Consider the following 16111-nt stretch of genomic DNA (forward strand, 5'->3'; position numbering starts at 1 on the left):
GGGCTTTCCCAGGTCTCAGTTTGTCTGACTCAATACCCATTCTGTAATTAAGGCTAGGTAAGAAATGAAGCAAAAAGTGGCCTTTTTCACTTAGTCAAAAAACAAACAAACAAAATCAATCTGGGAGGGGAAGACCCTCAGGGTTCCTGGCCAGAACAGAAACAATTGCTATTTACATTCACTCTGAGCCAATAAGACCCAAACAATGACCAGCTGAGGCTTGGTTTGGGGCCCATGATTGGCCAGTCAGTGAGAATCTGACCACTGAGGTGTCTTTTCAGATACATTCTAAGTGTGATCTCTTCCTGTTTCACCAGACAGAGATTTTGCTGCCCACGCCCTTCTGCTCCCTATCTGTACCTTGATTCCTGGAGACCTTATTGCCCCAGAGCACAGTGCTATGTTTCACTCAAGAATGATGTTCATTTGTAATGATTATGATGATAACTAACATTTACATAGCGCTTACTATGTATCAAGTGCTTTACCTTATTACCTCATTTGATCCTTACAACAACTCTGGGAGGCAGATGCTTATTGGTCTGCCCACTTTACAGATGAGGAAATTGAGGCAAACATAGGATAAGTGACTTGCCCAGGGTCACTTAGATAGTAAATGTCTGAGGCCAAATTTGAACTCTGGTCCTGGTACTCTATCTACTGTGCCACTTAGCTGCCTCTCAGATTTCAGTTAAGGGAAAAAAGGATAGAGCTGCGATACTCACAGCCAAGATGCTCTGGGGTTCGGTGATATCTTCATCCTAGGCATAAAGAAGAGAATACAGTTGGGGAAGGGAGATAAGTCCTGCCTGGACAGGTGACACAGGGGAGTTATATGGCTGTGGACATAGGGGCAGGGAAAATATTGCTGCTAATGTAGCTCAATCTGATGGACTACTATAAGGGCAAATAAAGGAATCCAGTCTCTTTTTTGATAGAGTAGCCGACTCCATGTAGAGGACAGCGGACTTTAGAAAGTCTAATCCGGGAGTTAGATTTCTGAATAAATTATGGTATATAAATTTAAAGGAAAACTAGTGTTTGTAAGAAATGAGCAAAAAGATGGTTTAAAAAGCAACATGGAATGATTTCTAGGAACTTAAGCAGAATGAAGTAAGGAGAACCATAAGAATTACTTATATTTAAAAATGAAAAATTCTGATATTTAATAACTCTGATGAACTTAATATGTTTTTCCCTAATTGCAGAGGACTGATAGAGAAGAGTGTTGCATACTTTATGAAAAAAGATGATTAATCTTTACAATACGAAATGCATTTTTTAGACATGACCAACATGAGAATTTATTTAACTGTATTTATATAATGAAAGAGTTCTATAATTTTTTCTTTCTTCTTTCTTTTTCAATGGATGGGGGTAGATAGTAGGGAGGGAAAAAAGTATGGTTGATAATTGTTTTGTAAAATAAACTCTGAACAAGGCAATGACCAACCTGAGTACTGACAGTACAGAATAATGTCTACACTTGTAGCCAGAGAGGTGATGGACTGAGGGTGCAGAATGTCACATGTGTTTTTTGGATAATTGCCACTCCAGGAATTTGTTTTGCTTGACTATGCTTGTTTGTTATAAGGGGTTTTATTTATTTATTTATCTCTCTAGTAAGACAGGGAGAAAAGTGGGAAAGAAAATAGATTTTTGACAATTGAAAAAAAATTTAAAAAAAGAAGCTCCCTCGTGACCAGACACACATCCACAACTCTCGAGACACTCTCTCTAACATCTCAGGGTTCTCCAGCTTGACAGCAGTAAGGAATTGCATGGCAGTCCGGCTCCCTGAGGGAAAGAAGCCAGAGATGGGAGAGAAGGGAACAACAACAACAACAACAACAACAACAACAACAACTACACTAACAATTACCTGGATTTATACATCACTCTAAGATATCCAAAGTGCATTATTTCACTGGAACCTCACACGAGGTAGGTATACTGGGTATTACCATCCCCATTTTACAGATGAAGAAACTGAGGCTTAGAATAGTCAAGTGATTTGCCCATGGTCACATGCCTAGCACATACTAAGGGGAAGGATCTGAACCTAGGTTTCACTGGATTCTCAGTTTAGAACCAGTTCTGGTATTATATAGTTTCTTCTATTGCATAGAGATAGATGGATCTCTGTGGCTTCTCCACTGACTGCACACCCTCTTCCTCTGGGTCCTCCTGCCCCCAAATCAATTTTTCCTATTTTCCCCCATCCATTATATGCCTAAACTTCCATTTCCCCCATTTCCTCCGTATTTTCCTACAATTCCTTATTGACATAGTCCTGATTGTCCAGATCATTTTGTCTATATCCTTCAGTAGAACCTAGAATCCTTTTGCTCAACTTTAGTAACCCCAGACTCTCATCTCACCCAATATTTCTTCATCTTAGCTTCCCTGCTCTGCTATGCCTTCCTCCCCTTTTCTTCACTCTCCCACACCCACCTTTTTCTAATATGACAGAGAGGAAATCCTTGGGTGCCTGGATGGGAACCTGGTAAAACTTCCTTAGGTGCTGGAGGTCCATGAACATGTATTTGCCCTTTTGGGGTAGCAAAGCAGGTGGTCTGTTCCCTGTGGGTGAGTCATTCAATTCATTTCTGTAAACATTTATTAAATACCTACTAAATACAAGGCAATGCGCTTCGATATGGAAGTACAAAGGCACAAAGGAGGTACAAGGTCAAAACGAATATGTTTCCTGACCTCAAGGAATTTGTTTTCTTAGGTCACTGAGTAATTTGGTGAGAAAACTCCTTAAATCCAATAGGTTGGGGATTTAGAAGGAAACAAGGGAGATACTTGATGACAGCAATGTAAGGACTCACTTGGAGCCAGCTCTTTTGTAAAACCCCTCATTGGGCACTCATTCTCTTCCATGGGATACTTCTCTACCACTGTTCTTCATGATCCCTGCGATGAAGCTTGGGCACAGATGAAGGTTGATGTTCCAGATGTTCTAATATCAACACAGGACCTGCCAGGGATATAACAATGATTTTGGACCCACTGTGTGTAATCATTCAGGGCTGTGCAGTGGGTAGTGGTGGAGTCCATAGTTGTGAATTTTTCTGGGTCACTGACAACTGGGCAGGAGATCAAGGTTGAGGAAATCTGTTGGCTCAGGTTGGGATCATTTGTCTAGCTGGGGCTGTGGGATCTTATCCCAGCTGTCAGGGGGCTGGGAAACAATCTCCCCACAGGAGTCAGGGGCTGACTTACACCTCACCAGTCTTCAGGGCTGGAGTACCCAAGAGGTTAGTTCAGTTTGGGATCAAAATCCCTTTCCTCTAACGATTTTTCCCTCCTCCCCAGCGTGGTAAAAATAGTGGTGGGGTGAAAGAAGGCAGAACCTGAGTGTCTGGGTAAGAAAGTTGAGACAAAGAATTGTTGTGGAGAGTGTTGAGGGATCCTAATTTCTGCTAGTGGAATTTTCTTTTATCTTTTTCTTTCTGTAGAGCAGGAGAAATAAACTAGGTCCATCTGATTCCCAGGGGCAGCGCTCATCCAGTAACCTTCAGCACTGATCCGCCTTCCCCAGTCTCCCAATCACCAACCCAGCTGCCCTAGTAGCAGGAAGTTGGCCATTTTTACCTTTGCCCCAGTGCCCTCCCAAATGTCCTAAGCGTCAGGCCCCCTCTGCAAATGCCCTATCTACCTGTGGGTGTCGGTTCCTGCAGTGGGACCCCCACAGCCTCCCTGAATCAGTCACCTCAAAGCCCAGACAGGAATATGGGGAGGGCAAGCTCCAGCTTCCTAGGCAAGCTCGTCATGGTCTCGGTCCTGGGGAGAAGTGGGCCGGCGCTGCTGCAGCTGTGACTGGCTCTTTTTTTTTTCTTTTTTCTTTTTTTGCAAAGGTGCTTTCTGTTTCTCCTTAAACTCAATAGGCTCTGGGCGGGATCCGCCCCAGCAGAGCTGTAGTGGTCGGGAGAGGGGGAGGGTGCTCAAGCCTGGGGGCTGAGGCCTTGGAGGAGGAGCCACGTTGGTCCTTTGCTGGGCTCTTGCTGCCTCCGTGTGGCCACCCCGGGTGCCACTATGCGAAGTTTACCAGAAGGCCAGATAGATGTGCTTCTGCAGTTTGGAGGAAGCATCTGTGCATACTGCCCGCTGGACACTGGGGGGAGCTGCCTCTCAGCTCTGTGATGGAGCCCAGGGAGATTGTTTACAGTGGACTTGACAGCAACTCTCTTCCTTGTATGTCAGCAAAGGTCTGTTAAGTCTTACAATATTCAAGGCATTTTACAAAGCCTTGGGGGAGCAACAGGGATTTGTTTCAAATGCCACTCTTTAAGGTGCTCAGAATGTAATGAGCAGAAGAAAAAGCAGAAACATAATTTTATAGGACAAAGAGTGAGATAAGTGCAAAGGAGAAGAGCAGTTTAAGTGTTACAGGGAATCAATCAAGATTTATGAAGCACCTACTATGTACCAGGCACTGTGAAGTGCTGAAGATATAAAAAGAGGCAACAAAGAGTCCCTGCCCTCAAAAAGCTTATAATCTAATCTAATATGGAAGAGAGAGAATTTTTTCTTCATGTGGAGGGAATTTTAGGGGAAATTTCCTACAGCAGTTGGCCTATAATTTGGGCCTTGAAGAAAGAATGAGACTTCAAAATATCAAGATTGGAAACAGCAGATGGCAGGTGTGAAAAGGGCACTGAGTCCATTTTAGGCATGACAGCCTGGGGAGAAAGGCAGGGAGATGAGAGGAAGCAGGATGAAAATGGAGAGCAATCCAAAGCAATCTTTACAGAAATAGAGACCTAGATAAATGGAGAAATATCAATTGCTCGTGGTTAAGCCAAGTCAATAAGATAAAAATGATAATGCTACCTAAATTAATTAACTTATTCAGCCCCATGCCATATTACCAAAAAGATTATAGTGTTAGAAAAAATCAAAACGAAATAGAAGGAACAAAAGATCAAGGATCTCATGAGAAATAATGAAAAAAAAAGAGAGAGAATGGAGGTCTAGCAGTACCATACCTGAAACTACACTACAAAGAAATGATCATCAACATGATTTGGTACTGGTTTAAAAATAGGTTGATCATTGAAGTAGATTATGTGCACAACATACAAAAGAAAGAGAACACAATAACATAAGAATGAGTAAACCGAAAGACACGTGCTACTGGAGTCAGAACTCACTATTAGATAGAAAGTGCTGGGAAAACTGGAAAGCAGTCTGGCAGAAAGTAGGTGTAGACCAGCACCTCATCACCATATGCCAAGATAAACTCCAGATAGATACATGACTTGGATCGAAAGGATAATATAATAAACAGATTAGAAGAACAAGGAGGAAATTACTTTTCAAAGCTATGGGTAGAGCAGTTCATGACCAAACAGGGAATAGAGAGGATCACGGAAGATAAAATGAATAATTTTGACCACATGAAATTAAATTTTTACTTTATTTTTAGGCAATTAGGGTTAAGTGATTTGCCCAGGGTCATACAGCTAGTAAGAGTCGTGTTTGGTCTGAAGCCAAATTTGAACTCAGGTCCGCCTAACTTCAGGGCCAGTGTTCTATCCACTGCGCTACCTAGTTGCCCCCATGAAAAATTTTTTTTTGACCAAACCAATGCGCTTAAATTTTAAGGGGAGCAGGTAAATGGGAAAAAAAGTCTTTGTAGAAAGTTTCTCTGATAAGGGCCTCATTTCCCAAGATATATAAATGGACATATTCAAATGACTAGAATAATAGCCATTCCTCAATTGATAAGTGGTCAAAAGATATGAATAGCCAATTTTCTAGAGAAGAAAACCAAATCATAAAGAGTCATATGACGCACGATTCACGTCACTAATTATTAAATAAATTAATGCTTTCTGAGGTTCTACTTCTCATTCCTCAAATGGAGAAATATGACAAAAAAGAAAAATGACAAGTGTTATATGGGCTTTAGGAAAGTAGGCACATTGCTATTTTGTTGATGTAGCTATGAATTAGTCTATGCATTTTGAAACACAATTTCGAACTCTGTCCCCAAAATTATTAAACTATATATACGCTATGACCCAGCAATATTACTAGTAGGCCTAGACTCCAAAGAGATCAGAAAAAGTAGAAAAGGACCACACATAAAATAATATTTATAACTTTTCTTTTTGTAGTGCTAAAGAAATAGAAGCAAAAAGGATGTCTACCAATTGGGGGAATGGCTGAACAAATTACAGTATGTTAATGTAATGGAATACTATTGTGCCCTAAGAAATGATGCAATGGACTGTTTCCAAAAATGAACTGGGAGAAATTGAATTGAAACAGATTGAGATGAACAGAAACAGAACAATTTTGACAGTAACAGCAACATCATAAAGATGGCCTTGAAAGACTTAAGAACTCTGATCAATACAGTTTCCAATTATGATTCCAAAGGATCAGTGATGAAACATGCTACCCACTTCTTGACTGGGACATGATAGATTCAGGGTGCAGAATGGGTCGTATATTTTTGGACTTGGCTGGTGCAGGAATTGGTTTTGTTTGGTTCTGTGTATTTGTTATAAGGATTTTGTTTTTCTTTTTTCTTTCTTTTTTTTCCAATGGAGCTGGAGGTGAGAGGGACAGAAAATAGATTTTTTAACTGAAAAAAACTTTAAAAATTCCAGTATGCCTAGAATTTCTTATAAGTGAAATGGAATAATATGCAACAGGTAGGTTGGAATAAGTGTGTCCTTTGGAGTGTAAGGTATGAAACTATATGCTTCGTACCTTTCAAAGGAGCCTAGCATAGTGCATTGTACATGTATATGTATTTCTATGCATATATGTACATACATATACATGTATAATGTTTTACATCCATAGAATTCTATATGTATTTTTCCTATATTTACGTATAACTTTGTTGAATTACTGACTTGCCCAGGGTCGCACAGCTAGTAAATGTCAAGTGTTTGGTCTAAGGCTGGATTTGAACCCAGGTCCTCCTGACTTCAGGGTCAGTGCTTTATCCACTGTGCTACCTAGCTGCCCCTGAATTACTGATTGAGATTAGGTGGGGGTGTGGGGAGAAAGAATGACAAATCCTATCCCTTGAGCCTTGAATTTTAGTAGCTGGGATGTGGGAAACAAGACTGCTGCAGTGACTCTCTACTTCTGAGATCATAATCACAATCAATTTCACAATGAATTTAGTTAATTCAGTATAACTAATCAAGAAAGTCCCTTTGTAAAGATTATTTTTATCTTCCTTTCAAGGTAAAACAGTTTCATCAAAAAATCAGGCCTCTGTGTTCTCTTTCTTTTTACATTCTCTAGCTTCTCTAAAGCCATGATAGAAAAATAATATCTTCTGCACATAGTTCACACTTAATAAATGCTTTTCCATTCCATTCCTCATTTCTCAAACAAAAACTTAAAAGTCTTCCCAAACTCACAATCAAAACTGCCATTCCCACAACATTTAATTTGACTCTTAAAGCTATAGTAACCATAATTATAGCCCTTATAGGTAAAGCTTTTGAAATTGGAGTTATAATTCCCATAAACCAAATCATTCAGCCACCTGTATTTTTTTCTATGATCAAATGTTGAAAGATATGGAAAATTTTCAGCTTATGAATGTTAGTAGGCTTCATTGCTTTCTAGGATTATAGGTATTCAGTGTAAAGACCAAAGAAACCTCTAGGTTAGAGGTTCTTAACCGTGTTTATGTCATGGACTCCATTGGCAGTCTGGTTATGAAGAGGTCTAGAGGTTTTGGGGTGCTAGGAACCCCTAAATTGCAGTACTTGGCCCTGGCTGAAAGAATTCAACTGAAATTTTCAGCCAAAGGAAAAGTTTATTAGTGATAAAACACATAGGCCAGGTGATGCCCGTAAGGAGGAGCTGGCATGAGAAAGTCTCAGCCTTTTGGGCATGAGATTCTCAGCCCCAAATGAGGGCCAGGGTAGATCTTATATACTAAAGTGACTTTGGGTGACCAGGGGAGGGTCTGGGAAAAGGGTGTGGGTGAGAATTCTGATTGGAAGGTGTGAGAGATTGAGTAGACAATGAGAATAGATGCTGAGATCAAAAAGGTGGGGCTGGGGTTTCAAAGGAAGATAAGGGGCTGGGGCCTGTAGACAAATAGGAATCAGATTCCCTTTGGGGCCAAGGGTGGAAGATCTCAGCTTGGGCCACACCCCATCACTATCCCCTCAAACAAATTTGACCCAAATTCTTTTGGGGAAAAGGGCGACAGTCTCAGCTTCTGAAACTGCTTCCTGTTGGCAAGGGGTGTAGAGCTGTCCCTGCCTCTCAGGGTCCTGTTTGAGGGGTCAAACTTCAAAAACATGGCTGATGCTAGGTTCAGTGGGCCAGAATCGTCAGGTTGGTATGCAGCATGAGAAGTCATCTGGAATCTGATGGCTCCGACCCCAGAGGAAAGGAATCTGGCAAGGATATTTAGTAAAGAAGGACCAACCAAACACAAGAGAAATATGATCAGTAGTGGAATGAGAATTGGAACCAGTATAGAAAGAAGCCAGGGTTCCCAGAAAAAAGATTTGAGCACTAAAGTTATTGTGAATTTCTTGCATCCAACTAGCCTTTTCCGAAATATGAGCAGTGCAGAACTCTATCTGCCCGGAGTTGTTATACGTGCAACAAAATGTGTTTGCACATGCACTCCCACTGGAGGCAAGCAAGTAGGTTAGGGCTATTCTATTATCTAGAACTACTTTTGCTAAGGAATCTAAAGATTGCTGGATTTCCTGGAGACCATAAGCTGTCACATTTGCCAACTAGTAAATAGTCTCTGTAAGGTTAGAGAGAATATGTTTGTGTTGTAAGTCATAAAGTAGTATGCTCCCTTTTTAAGAGACCAGAGGACAGTTCCCCAAAATCCATGTTTTATCCTTAACTTAGAGACTGTGAGCTGTTTGGCATTGAAAATGGAGAAGAGGGTGCTAAAAATCTGAGGGTGCACACCCCAAAGTCTTTGTAGGGTGTCAAACTTGGGTGGCCAAGACAGTAGTTCTGGTGTCTTGCCATGTGTTGGCACTTCGTTTCTACCTCTTCCCCGAAATTCTTGTCACTAGTGCTATCTGCACAGGTAGTTCAGGTCAAAAGATCAGTAGAAATCCCTCCCTCCACAGGGGTATTAACTTGTGTAGTGGCCATGCAGCTTGTCTCCCAAGTGAGGGAATATTCCCCTGAGGAGAAGCAAGATGTGGATACAGACACAGTGGCCCATAGAGAAGTGGCAGGTGTAAATGAGGTGGCATAAACTTCTGAGAAAGTCGTATTGGGAAGGGGGGCTTTGTGGAGATGAGAGTTACCGTGTGGGTGTGAGTGGTCTAAAGAGTTTCACAGTTTAACTTGGGAGTTATTTCCCCACTGTTGGAGGCCAAATGTAAATTTAGAGGCTCCCTCAATTAGAATGACTACAGCAGCCACTACCCTGAGACTTGCAGGCCATCTAGCAGCTACAAAGTCTAATGGTTTTGAAAAATAAGCAACCTGGCTAGGATCAGATCTCAAGGACTGGGTTTGGGGCGTGGAGGTCAATTTAGATTTTAAAATCACAAAAGCCTGGTCTGGGCCTCTCACTCTTGAGGGAGTGAGTCAGGGCCCAGAGAACAGTCATAAAGAGGCTTAACAATCAAACTATTATCAGAGATCCAGAGTCTACAAAATCTATCCATGCCTAGAAAAGTTCGAAATTGTTTCTTAGTGGCTGGGACTGGGAGTTGGCCCAGAAACTTTACAGACTGGCATACTATCTGGACTTTGTTCAAAGAGACCCTATAACCTTGAGTTCCCAAGAAATTAAGCATTCCAGAGGCAGAGAACAAAGAAGTCTCCTGGGTGGGGCTAGAAATAGGGAAAATACTTTAGGGTCTCAGAGGTGAACAACAGCTGGGGTGGCAAAAGTATCCCAAATTGTCTCCCACACTTCCAGGGGAACATGGGGAGGTCTGGCACACAGAGGGAAAAGGGAGATGGGAGGTTTAACTAAAGAATATTGGCTCCCCAACTTCACCATCAGGTTCCTTCTCAACGAGGAGGCAAGGCAAGAAGAGAGCATAAGGGAGGAGTGTTTAAATAACAGATTCTCAAATAAGCAGGGGGAGAGGTATGTCTGGAGACATCCTTCAGTTACCTCTCGAATGCCCATGACTGGATGGGTCAAGCAGCAAATAGGGCTAGGGTAATTGGTTAAAGCAAAGAACATAGCCATGATAAAGTGGCTTCAGCCTCGATTTCTGCCCAGGGCTTGGCAAGATGGAGAAAGTGGGAGCATTGCCTGGACCCAGGTTCCCTTGTCTTCCCCAGTCTTGAGAAGACTGGAGGACAGGGTACTGGGGGGCTGCTCTATCACTTCTCCTACCTCAGGGACAATCCTTCCTCCAATATCCCTCCTGGTCACATCTTGGGCAAGGTCCTGGAGGTGTCCGTCCTGGGGGCATCCTCCAAGGGGGCACCCTGGAGGGGCACTCCTTGAACCAGTGAGCCTCCCAGTGGCCTCCCCTGCCCAAGTTGCTGGGCTTCCTCCGAAAGGGTGCCCTGGAGAAAAACTCCTTGAGACCAGTGGCCCTCATGGTGGCATCAAAAGCAGGTTTTCCCACTGCCCAATTTGCCAGGAACACCCTTGGGTCTTTTCCTGACCATAGCAGCAGCCAGGAATTGAGCATGTTCTTTGCCTCTAGCCCTTTGCCTGAGTTCTTTCTCCTCTGCTGCAACTAGGTCCCTGTTGTTAAAGACTCCAAAGGCAATCTCCAATAACTGGGCCTGAGGTGTTTGGGGTCCCATTGCGAATTTCTGTAGTTTCCTCCTAATTCTGAGGCAGATAGGTTAATGAAATACATGCTAAGGATTGCTGCCCCTTCTGTAGAGTCAAGATCTAAATTCGTATACTTTTTAATGCCTTCTACTAGCCTATCTTGGAAAAGGGCAGGGTTTTCCTTTTCTCCCTGAGTAATTCCCTTAATCTTTTGAAAGTTTACCTGCTTTCGAAAGGGCTGTTTTCAGGCCTTCTAAGAGGCAAATTATCATGTAGTCTCTCTTTCCTCTATCCTCACTCTTCTGATAATCCCATCCTGGATCACTAGCAGGAATAGCAAGCTGTTCCTGGGGGATATTTTGTGGGGTCATTGCTAGCCAAACAATCCCCAAAATTTTTGGGCTTGTTCCCAGATTCTCTTCCTCTCCTCAGTGGTACAACAGGTGGAGAAGAGGACATGCAAATTACCCCAAGAAAGTTCAAATTGTAGGGACACATCCCTGAAGCCCTCAGTAAATTTAGTTGGATCTTCAGAGTATCGACCCAGCCTTTCCTTAATCTGGGTGAGGTCTGAAATGGAGAATGGAACATACACCTTAAGTGTTCCATTAGGAGAGGCGGGTACTTCCCTTAAAGGGAAAAGCCCTGAAGGCCCTGTGGGAGCAGGGGCTTGTGGGAGAGGGAGGTAGGAAGTCCCACTTCTCGTGAGCGAGGGACTGGAAAGTGCCGGCTGAACTGGCAAGGCCCAGGAATCCAGCTGGCAAGGGGGAAGATTACCTGACACTGGAGGAAGGTGAGGGATCAGGGGAGAAGATGCCATGGAGATACCCTTGTCTGGAGCCTGAGGAGGTATCCCATCCAAAGTAGAGGTCTGGGGAGGAGGCACTGAGTTGAGAACCTCATCAGCAGCTTGAGCTGGGGTGTCTCTGGAAGTAGAGGCTGGGGCGAGGCCCTCACTCAAGGCCTGAGTAGAAGTAGCCTCTACAGTAGGGGCCTGGGGAAGAAATGGAGGGATCAGAGGAGCAGAAGGGGGGGGTTCTGGGGAGAATGGGGAACAGCTGAAGAGGCCAGAGAAGAATAGGGTGGAGATAGGTGCTGGGGAGGTGGTGCCGATGGTAGTTGGGAAGAGGGGGATGCCATAACCCTAGGAGCCATAAGAGGATCGTTCAAAAGGTCCATTTGGTCCCCACTCACCACTAGTGGGCTGGCTCTAGCTATGAGCATCTTATAATCCTTTCTGAGAAAGCTCAACAAAAGCCATTAAGTAAGAAATCTCCACCCCTTTTCTTTCTCTGCCACAATATTTTTCTAACTCTGAGGGGGTCTTTACCCATAATGTCCCAAAAAGGGGCTATTCAGGTGATACTGAGGCCAAACACTGTTACAAAAATGCCCCAGCTTTTTCTTTTTAAGTTCTTTACAGAAGCTAAGATTTTTCCAATTTAGTAAAAGACAGCCCAAAGGCAAATTTTTGGGAAATAAAAAGGATTGACCTATTGTGGGCTTAGGGAAAAAAAAGAAAAGAAAGAAAAAAATATACATCCAACAGTTTCCCAATTCCTTAGCGCCAAGAGAACTGAGAAATTTGAACCTACACTTCCTGATAGGGAGTCCATCCTCTATGCTAAGGAAGGTATACCCAGGTCCAAGTGCTCAAGCATAGGCACTGGACCAAAAGCAGAGTTTGAGACAGCCTCGTAACTGTCTGACTTAAGGGAACCTAAGATGTCAGGCCTGAAAAAAACTTCCAAGGCAAACCTCGCTAGCTGCTTGGAAATCCAGGTCCAAGTGCTCAAGCAGAGGCACTGTACCGAAAAGCCTATCAGGTGGAATTGGAGAGGGGGAGGCTTAACAGTCATGGATGAAGAAGAATTTTGAGATTTGGCAGTTATTTCTCAGTCAAGGAAATAACTTCATATGGTTTATGAAGAGGTCTAGAGGTTTTGGTACCCTAGATCGCAGTACCGGGTCCTGCTTGTAAGAATTCAACTCAAATCTTCAGCCAGAGGAAAAGTTTATCAGTGATAAAACACATAGGCCAGGTGACACCCGTAAGGATGAGTGGGCATGAGAAAGTCTCAGCCTTTTGGGCATGAGATTCTCAGCCCCAAATGAGGGCCAGGGTAGATCTTATATACTAAAGTGATTTTGGGTGACCAGGGGAGGGTCTGGGAAAAGGGTGTGGGTGAGAATTCTGATTGGAAGGTGTGAGAGAATGAATAGACAATGAGAATAGATGATGAGATCAAAAAGGTGGGGCTAGTGGTTTCAAAGGGAGATAAGGGGCTGGGGCCTGTAGACAAACAGGAATCAGATTCCCTTTGGGGCAAAGGGTGGAAGACCTCAGCTTGGGCCACACCCCATCAGTTAAGCCTATAGGTTTCTTTTTAGAATAATGTTTTTAAATGCGTTAAATAAAACACATAGAATCACAAGGCCAATTATATTGAAATACATGTATCAAATAAAAAACCCCAACAGTTCTTGGACCTCAGGTTAGGAACCCCTGCCCTGCTTTAAAAAAACAAATTCCTCTAAGTCCCCTGATCATTCACACACACACACACACACACACACACACACACACACACACAAACTTACCCTTAGAATCTACTCAGCTTTAGGTTCAAATCACTTGCAGTAATGCTCTGAGCTCTCATGCTGACTTGGAATTCCTCCTGAAAAGACTGTTTTTTTGCTATTATTTATGTGATATTATATTGTAGAATAAGAAGAACTTACTTAAAATAGCAAGCATTGTTATACAATAAAATAAATTATGCAAACCCCCACAGCTCCAACCTTCTAACTTCCTGAGAATGCAAGATTGTGATGCTAGTTTGTTTGGCCCTACCCTTGACATCAATTCAGGGAATGGGTGAATGAATACATGCATTCATGAATGAAAAAGCATTTATTAAGTGCTTGCTCTGTGCCAAGTGCTGAGCAAAGCACAGAGGATATAAATAAAAAAGCCTGATAGTCCTTGCATTTAGAACCTTATGTTCTAACGACAATTTGGGAAAAGGTTAAAAAAAGTTATTCTCAATGTTTAATAGTTACCCAACAAAACAACTCCCTTAAAATTAGAATCAACCAAATAGAAGCTATAAGACTCCATGAGACAACAAGAAATATTAAAACAAAGTCAAAGACTGGGGGTGGGGTGGGAAAGAAAATGGAAGGTACCTCAAAGCAAAAATAACTGACCTGAAAAACAGACAAGAAATAATTTAATAATCACTGGACTACCTGAAATCTGTGACCAAAAGGAAGAGCCTGAATACCGTAATTCAAAAAAATCACAAAACCTCCCAGATGCCTTAGAACAGAGAGCAATATGGAAATAGAAAAAAAAATCGATGAAACAAAAACCCACCATTACTCATAAACCATACCAGATAGATGTATACATAATGATCCAATTAAACAATGATTTATTAGGGACTTCCTATGAGCAAGATACTAATCAAGGGAGAGTGTATATCAGGAGTTGAACCTCAGGGAGCATGCATATACCTGAAAACCCCAGGCAACTTCTGCAACAAGTGTGGTTTATGATTCAGTCAGCCTTAGGCTTTCCCTTGATCCTCCGGTCTCCTCCTACCCCTAGCTGTAGGGAGGGGGAGATGCTGTCATGAGTGAAAAAGGAGAGACAGTTTCTGCCTCTCTTTGTCATGAAGGAGAGGAGAGAAGTTGCTCTTCCTCCCCTGTCCTCCCTGCTTGGTGAATGTTCTCATTTGGTAATTGGAGCAGATATTCTGCTCAGTGAGCTAATTCTGGACCTGATAGCCTTTTCTGCTTTCTGCTTTTTTCTTTGAACATAGGTAGCTAAGCAGCAACCCCAGGAAGGAAGTGTAGCCTTTCGTGAGTCTCAGAGGTCTAGAGATCCTTGTTCCCTTGGTCTGAGCTGATTGACAACAGAGGTAGTTTCTAAATGAGAGAAGAGAACCATTTTGAGGGGGAGGAGCTCAATCCATCGCTTTGTTTGCCAAAAGACATGGAGTTGGAGAGAGTTTTTTTTGCACAGTGCAGGGCTGAGGTGCTATATGAAATGCCAACTGAACAATCCCATACATTGTTTAATACTAAGATAGTTTTGTTTCAACTGCCCAGGAGAGTATCTCAGTATTTATTAGTTATTGTATCCTCTTTCGAATGTCTGTCAATGAATGCTTGTGAGTCCTTGTGTTTCGTGTGTGTGTGTGTGTGTGTGTGTGTGTGTGTGTGTGTGTGTGTAAAGGAAATAAAAACAACAACAACTCTCTTATTCCTGATCTATACTTTACATTGATTACCATTCTACTTCCTCCTTTGGAGAGACTCTAGAAAGGAGGCCAACACTAAGCTTTAAACCTTTTTCCTTGGAGTACCAGGGTGTGCATTTAAAGAGCCAAAAAGTTTGAGACAAAGAACCTGGCCTCTGTCCTTAAAGGTCTGCCTCCTCCAGGGCTGAATCTAGTCAGTGCATGCATGGATCCAAAGCAAACTGGCTGCTTGGTAGAAAGCAAGAGGCTAAAGCACCATAGACAATCCCTCAGGTTGGTTATTGATAACATCGTGCAAAAGGGATACGATAATAATTGTTCCCGTCCTGCACTCAAGGAGCTCGCATTCTATTAGTTGAGGAGCAGGGAGGAAAAGGTGCGATATAGACATGGTATATAATACAATTATTGTAATACAAAGTACAGTCATTGAACCAGACATGATCCAGGAATTTTTGTAGAGAGGGAGAATAATTTTACTTAGTGCAGTTTGGCTTCATCTGGAGTGGGTAGCACCTCAGTTGAGTCTTGAAGGAAGGAAAAGATTCTATGAGGCAGAGATGAGAAGTTCTTTACATACACTGGGGACATGCTAGTTTGGCTAGAATGTAGCAGATGATGGATGGCTTTAAATGCCAGGCAAAGGAGTTGATATTTTATCTTAAAGGCAACAGGGAGTCCCTGAAGTTGTTTGAATGGAGGTGTGACCTGGTCAGTCAGATGGATATTAAGGATCGATTATAGAGGAGAGAGAATAAAGAGAGGGACTAGTTAGGAATCTAATCTAACATTCTAGGCAAGATCTGATGCAGGCTTGAATTTGGGTGTGGGAAGTACACAGGATTTAACAATGGATAAGATCTGGAAGATGAAGTAAAGGAAAATAACAAAGATGACCTTGAGTTTTCTTTTTAAAAATTTAACAATAATGTTTGAGTCTGTGTCTCCCTCTATTATCCTGGTTGGAAATGAGGCAGCCACTCACCATGTGATCCTACAAGTTTTGACCTGTTCCTTTTCTGATCTTCTGTTTCGGGCCAATTTGCCTCTCCTTAGTCAGCCTTGCTGCTCCCCAGTTCTCCAGTCCAGGGGATGTGATCAGATTCAGTCTAAC

At 42.5% G+C, this 16111-nt stretch overlaps 1 protein-coding gene across 7 annotated transcripts in view; it reads right to left on the bottom strand.

Moving 5' to 3' along the window:
• LOC110216226 (glutathione S-transferase kappa 1-like) overlaps positions 1–16111 on the bottom strand; it is a 35815-nt gene that overhangs the window by 2725 nt on the left and 16979 nt on the right. Inside the window, exons 1-5 of one of the 7 annotated variants that reach the window (XM_020998013.2) lie at positions 3722–4165; positions 2838–2986; positions 2455–2609; positions 1713–1797; positions 726–761 (exon numbers count right to left, since the gene is read on the bottom strand). In XM_020998013.2, the coding sequence (XP_020853672.1) occupies positions 726–761; positions 1713–1797; positions 2455–2542 (209 nt within the window). In that variant the 5' untranslated portion in view covers positions 2543–2609; positions 2838–2986; positions 3722–4165. Of the gene's footprint in view, positions 1–725; positions 762–1712; positions 1798–2454; positions 2610–2837; positions 2987–3231; positions 3615–3667; positions 4166–16111 lie in introns of those variants that run through there. The other 6 variants (XM_020998010.2, XM_020998009.2, XM_020998011.2 and 3 more) reach the window with 6 other exon arrangements.

The sequence above is a fragment of the Phascolarctos cinereus genome, unplaced genomic scaffold (genome assembly GCF_003287225.1).
Source record: "Phascolarctos cinereus isolate Bilbo 61053 unplaced genomic scaffold, phaCin_HiC Scaffold_1;HRSCAF=81, whole genome shotgun sequence".
Classification (NCBI taxonomy): domain Eukaryota; kingdom Metazoa; phylum Chordata; class Mammalia; order Diprotodontia; family Phascolarctidae; genus Phascolarctos; species Phascolarctos cinereus.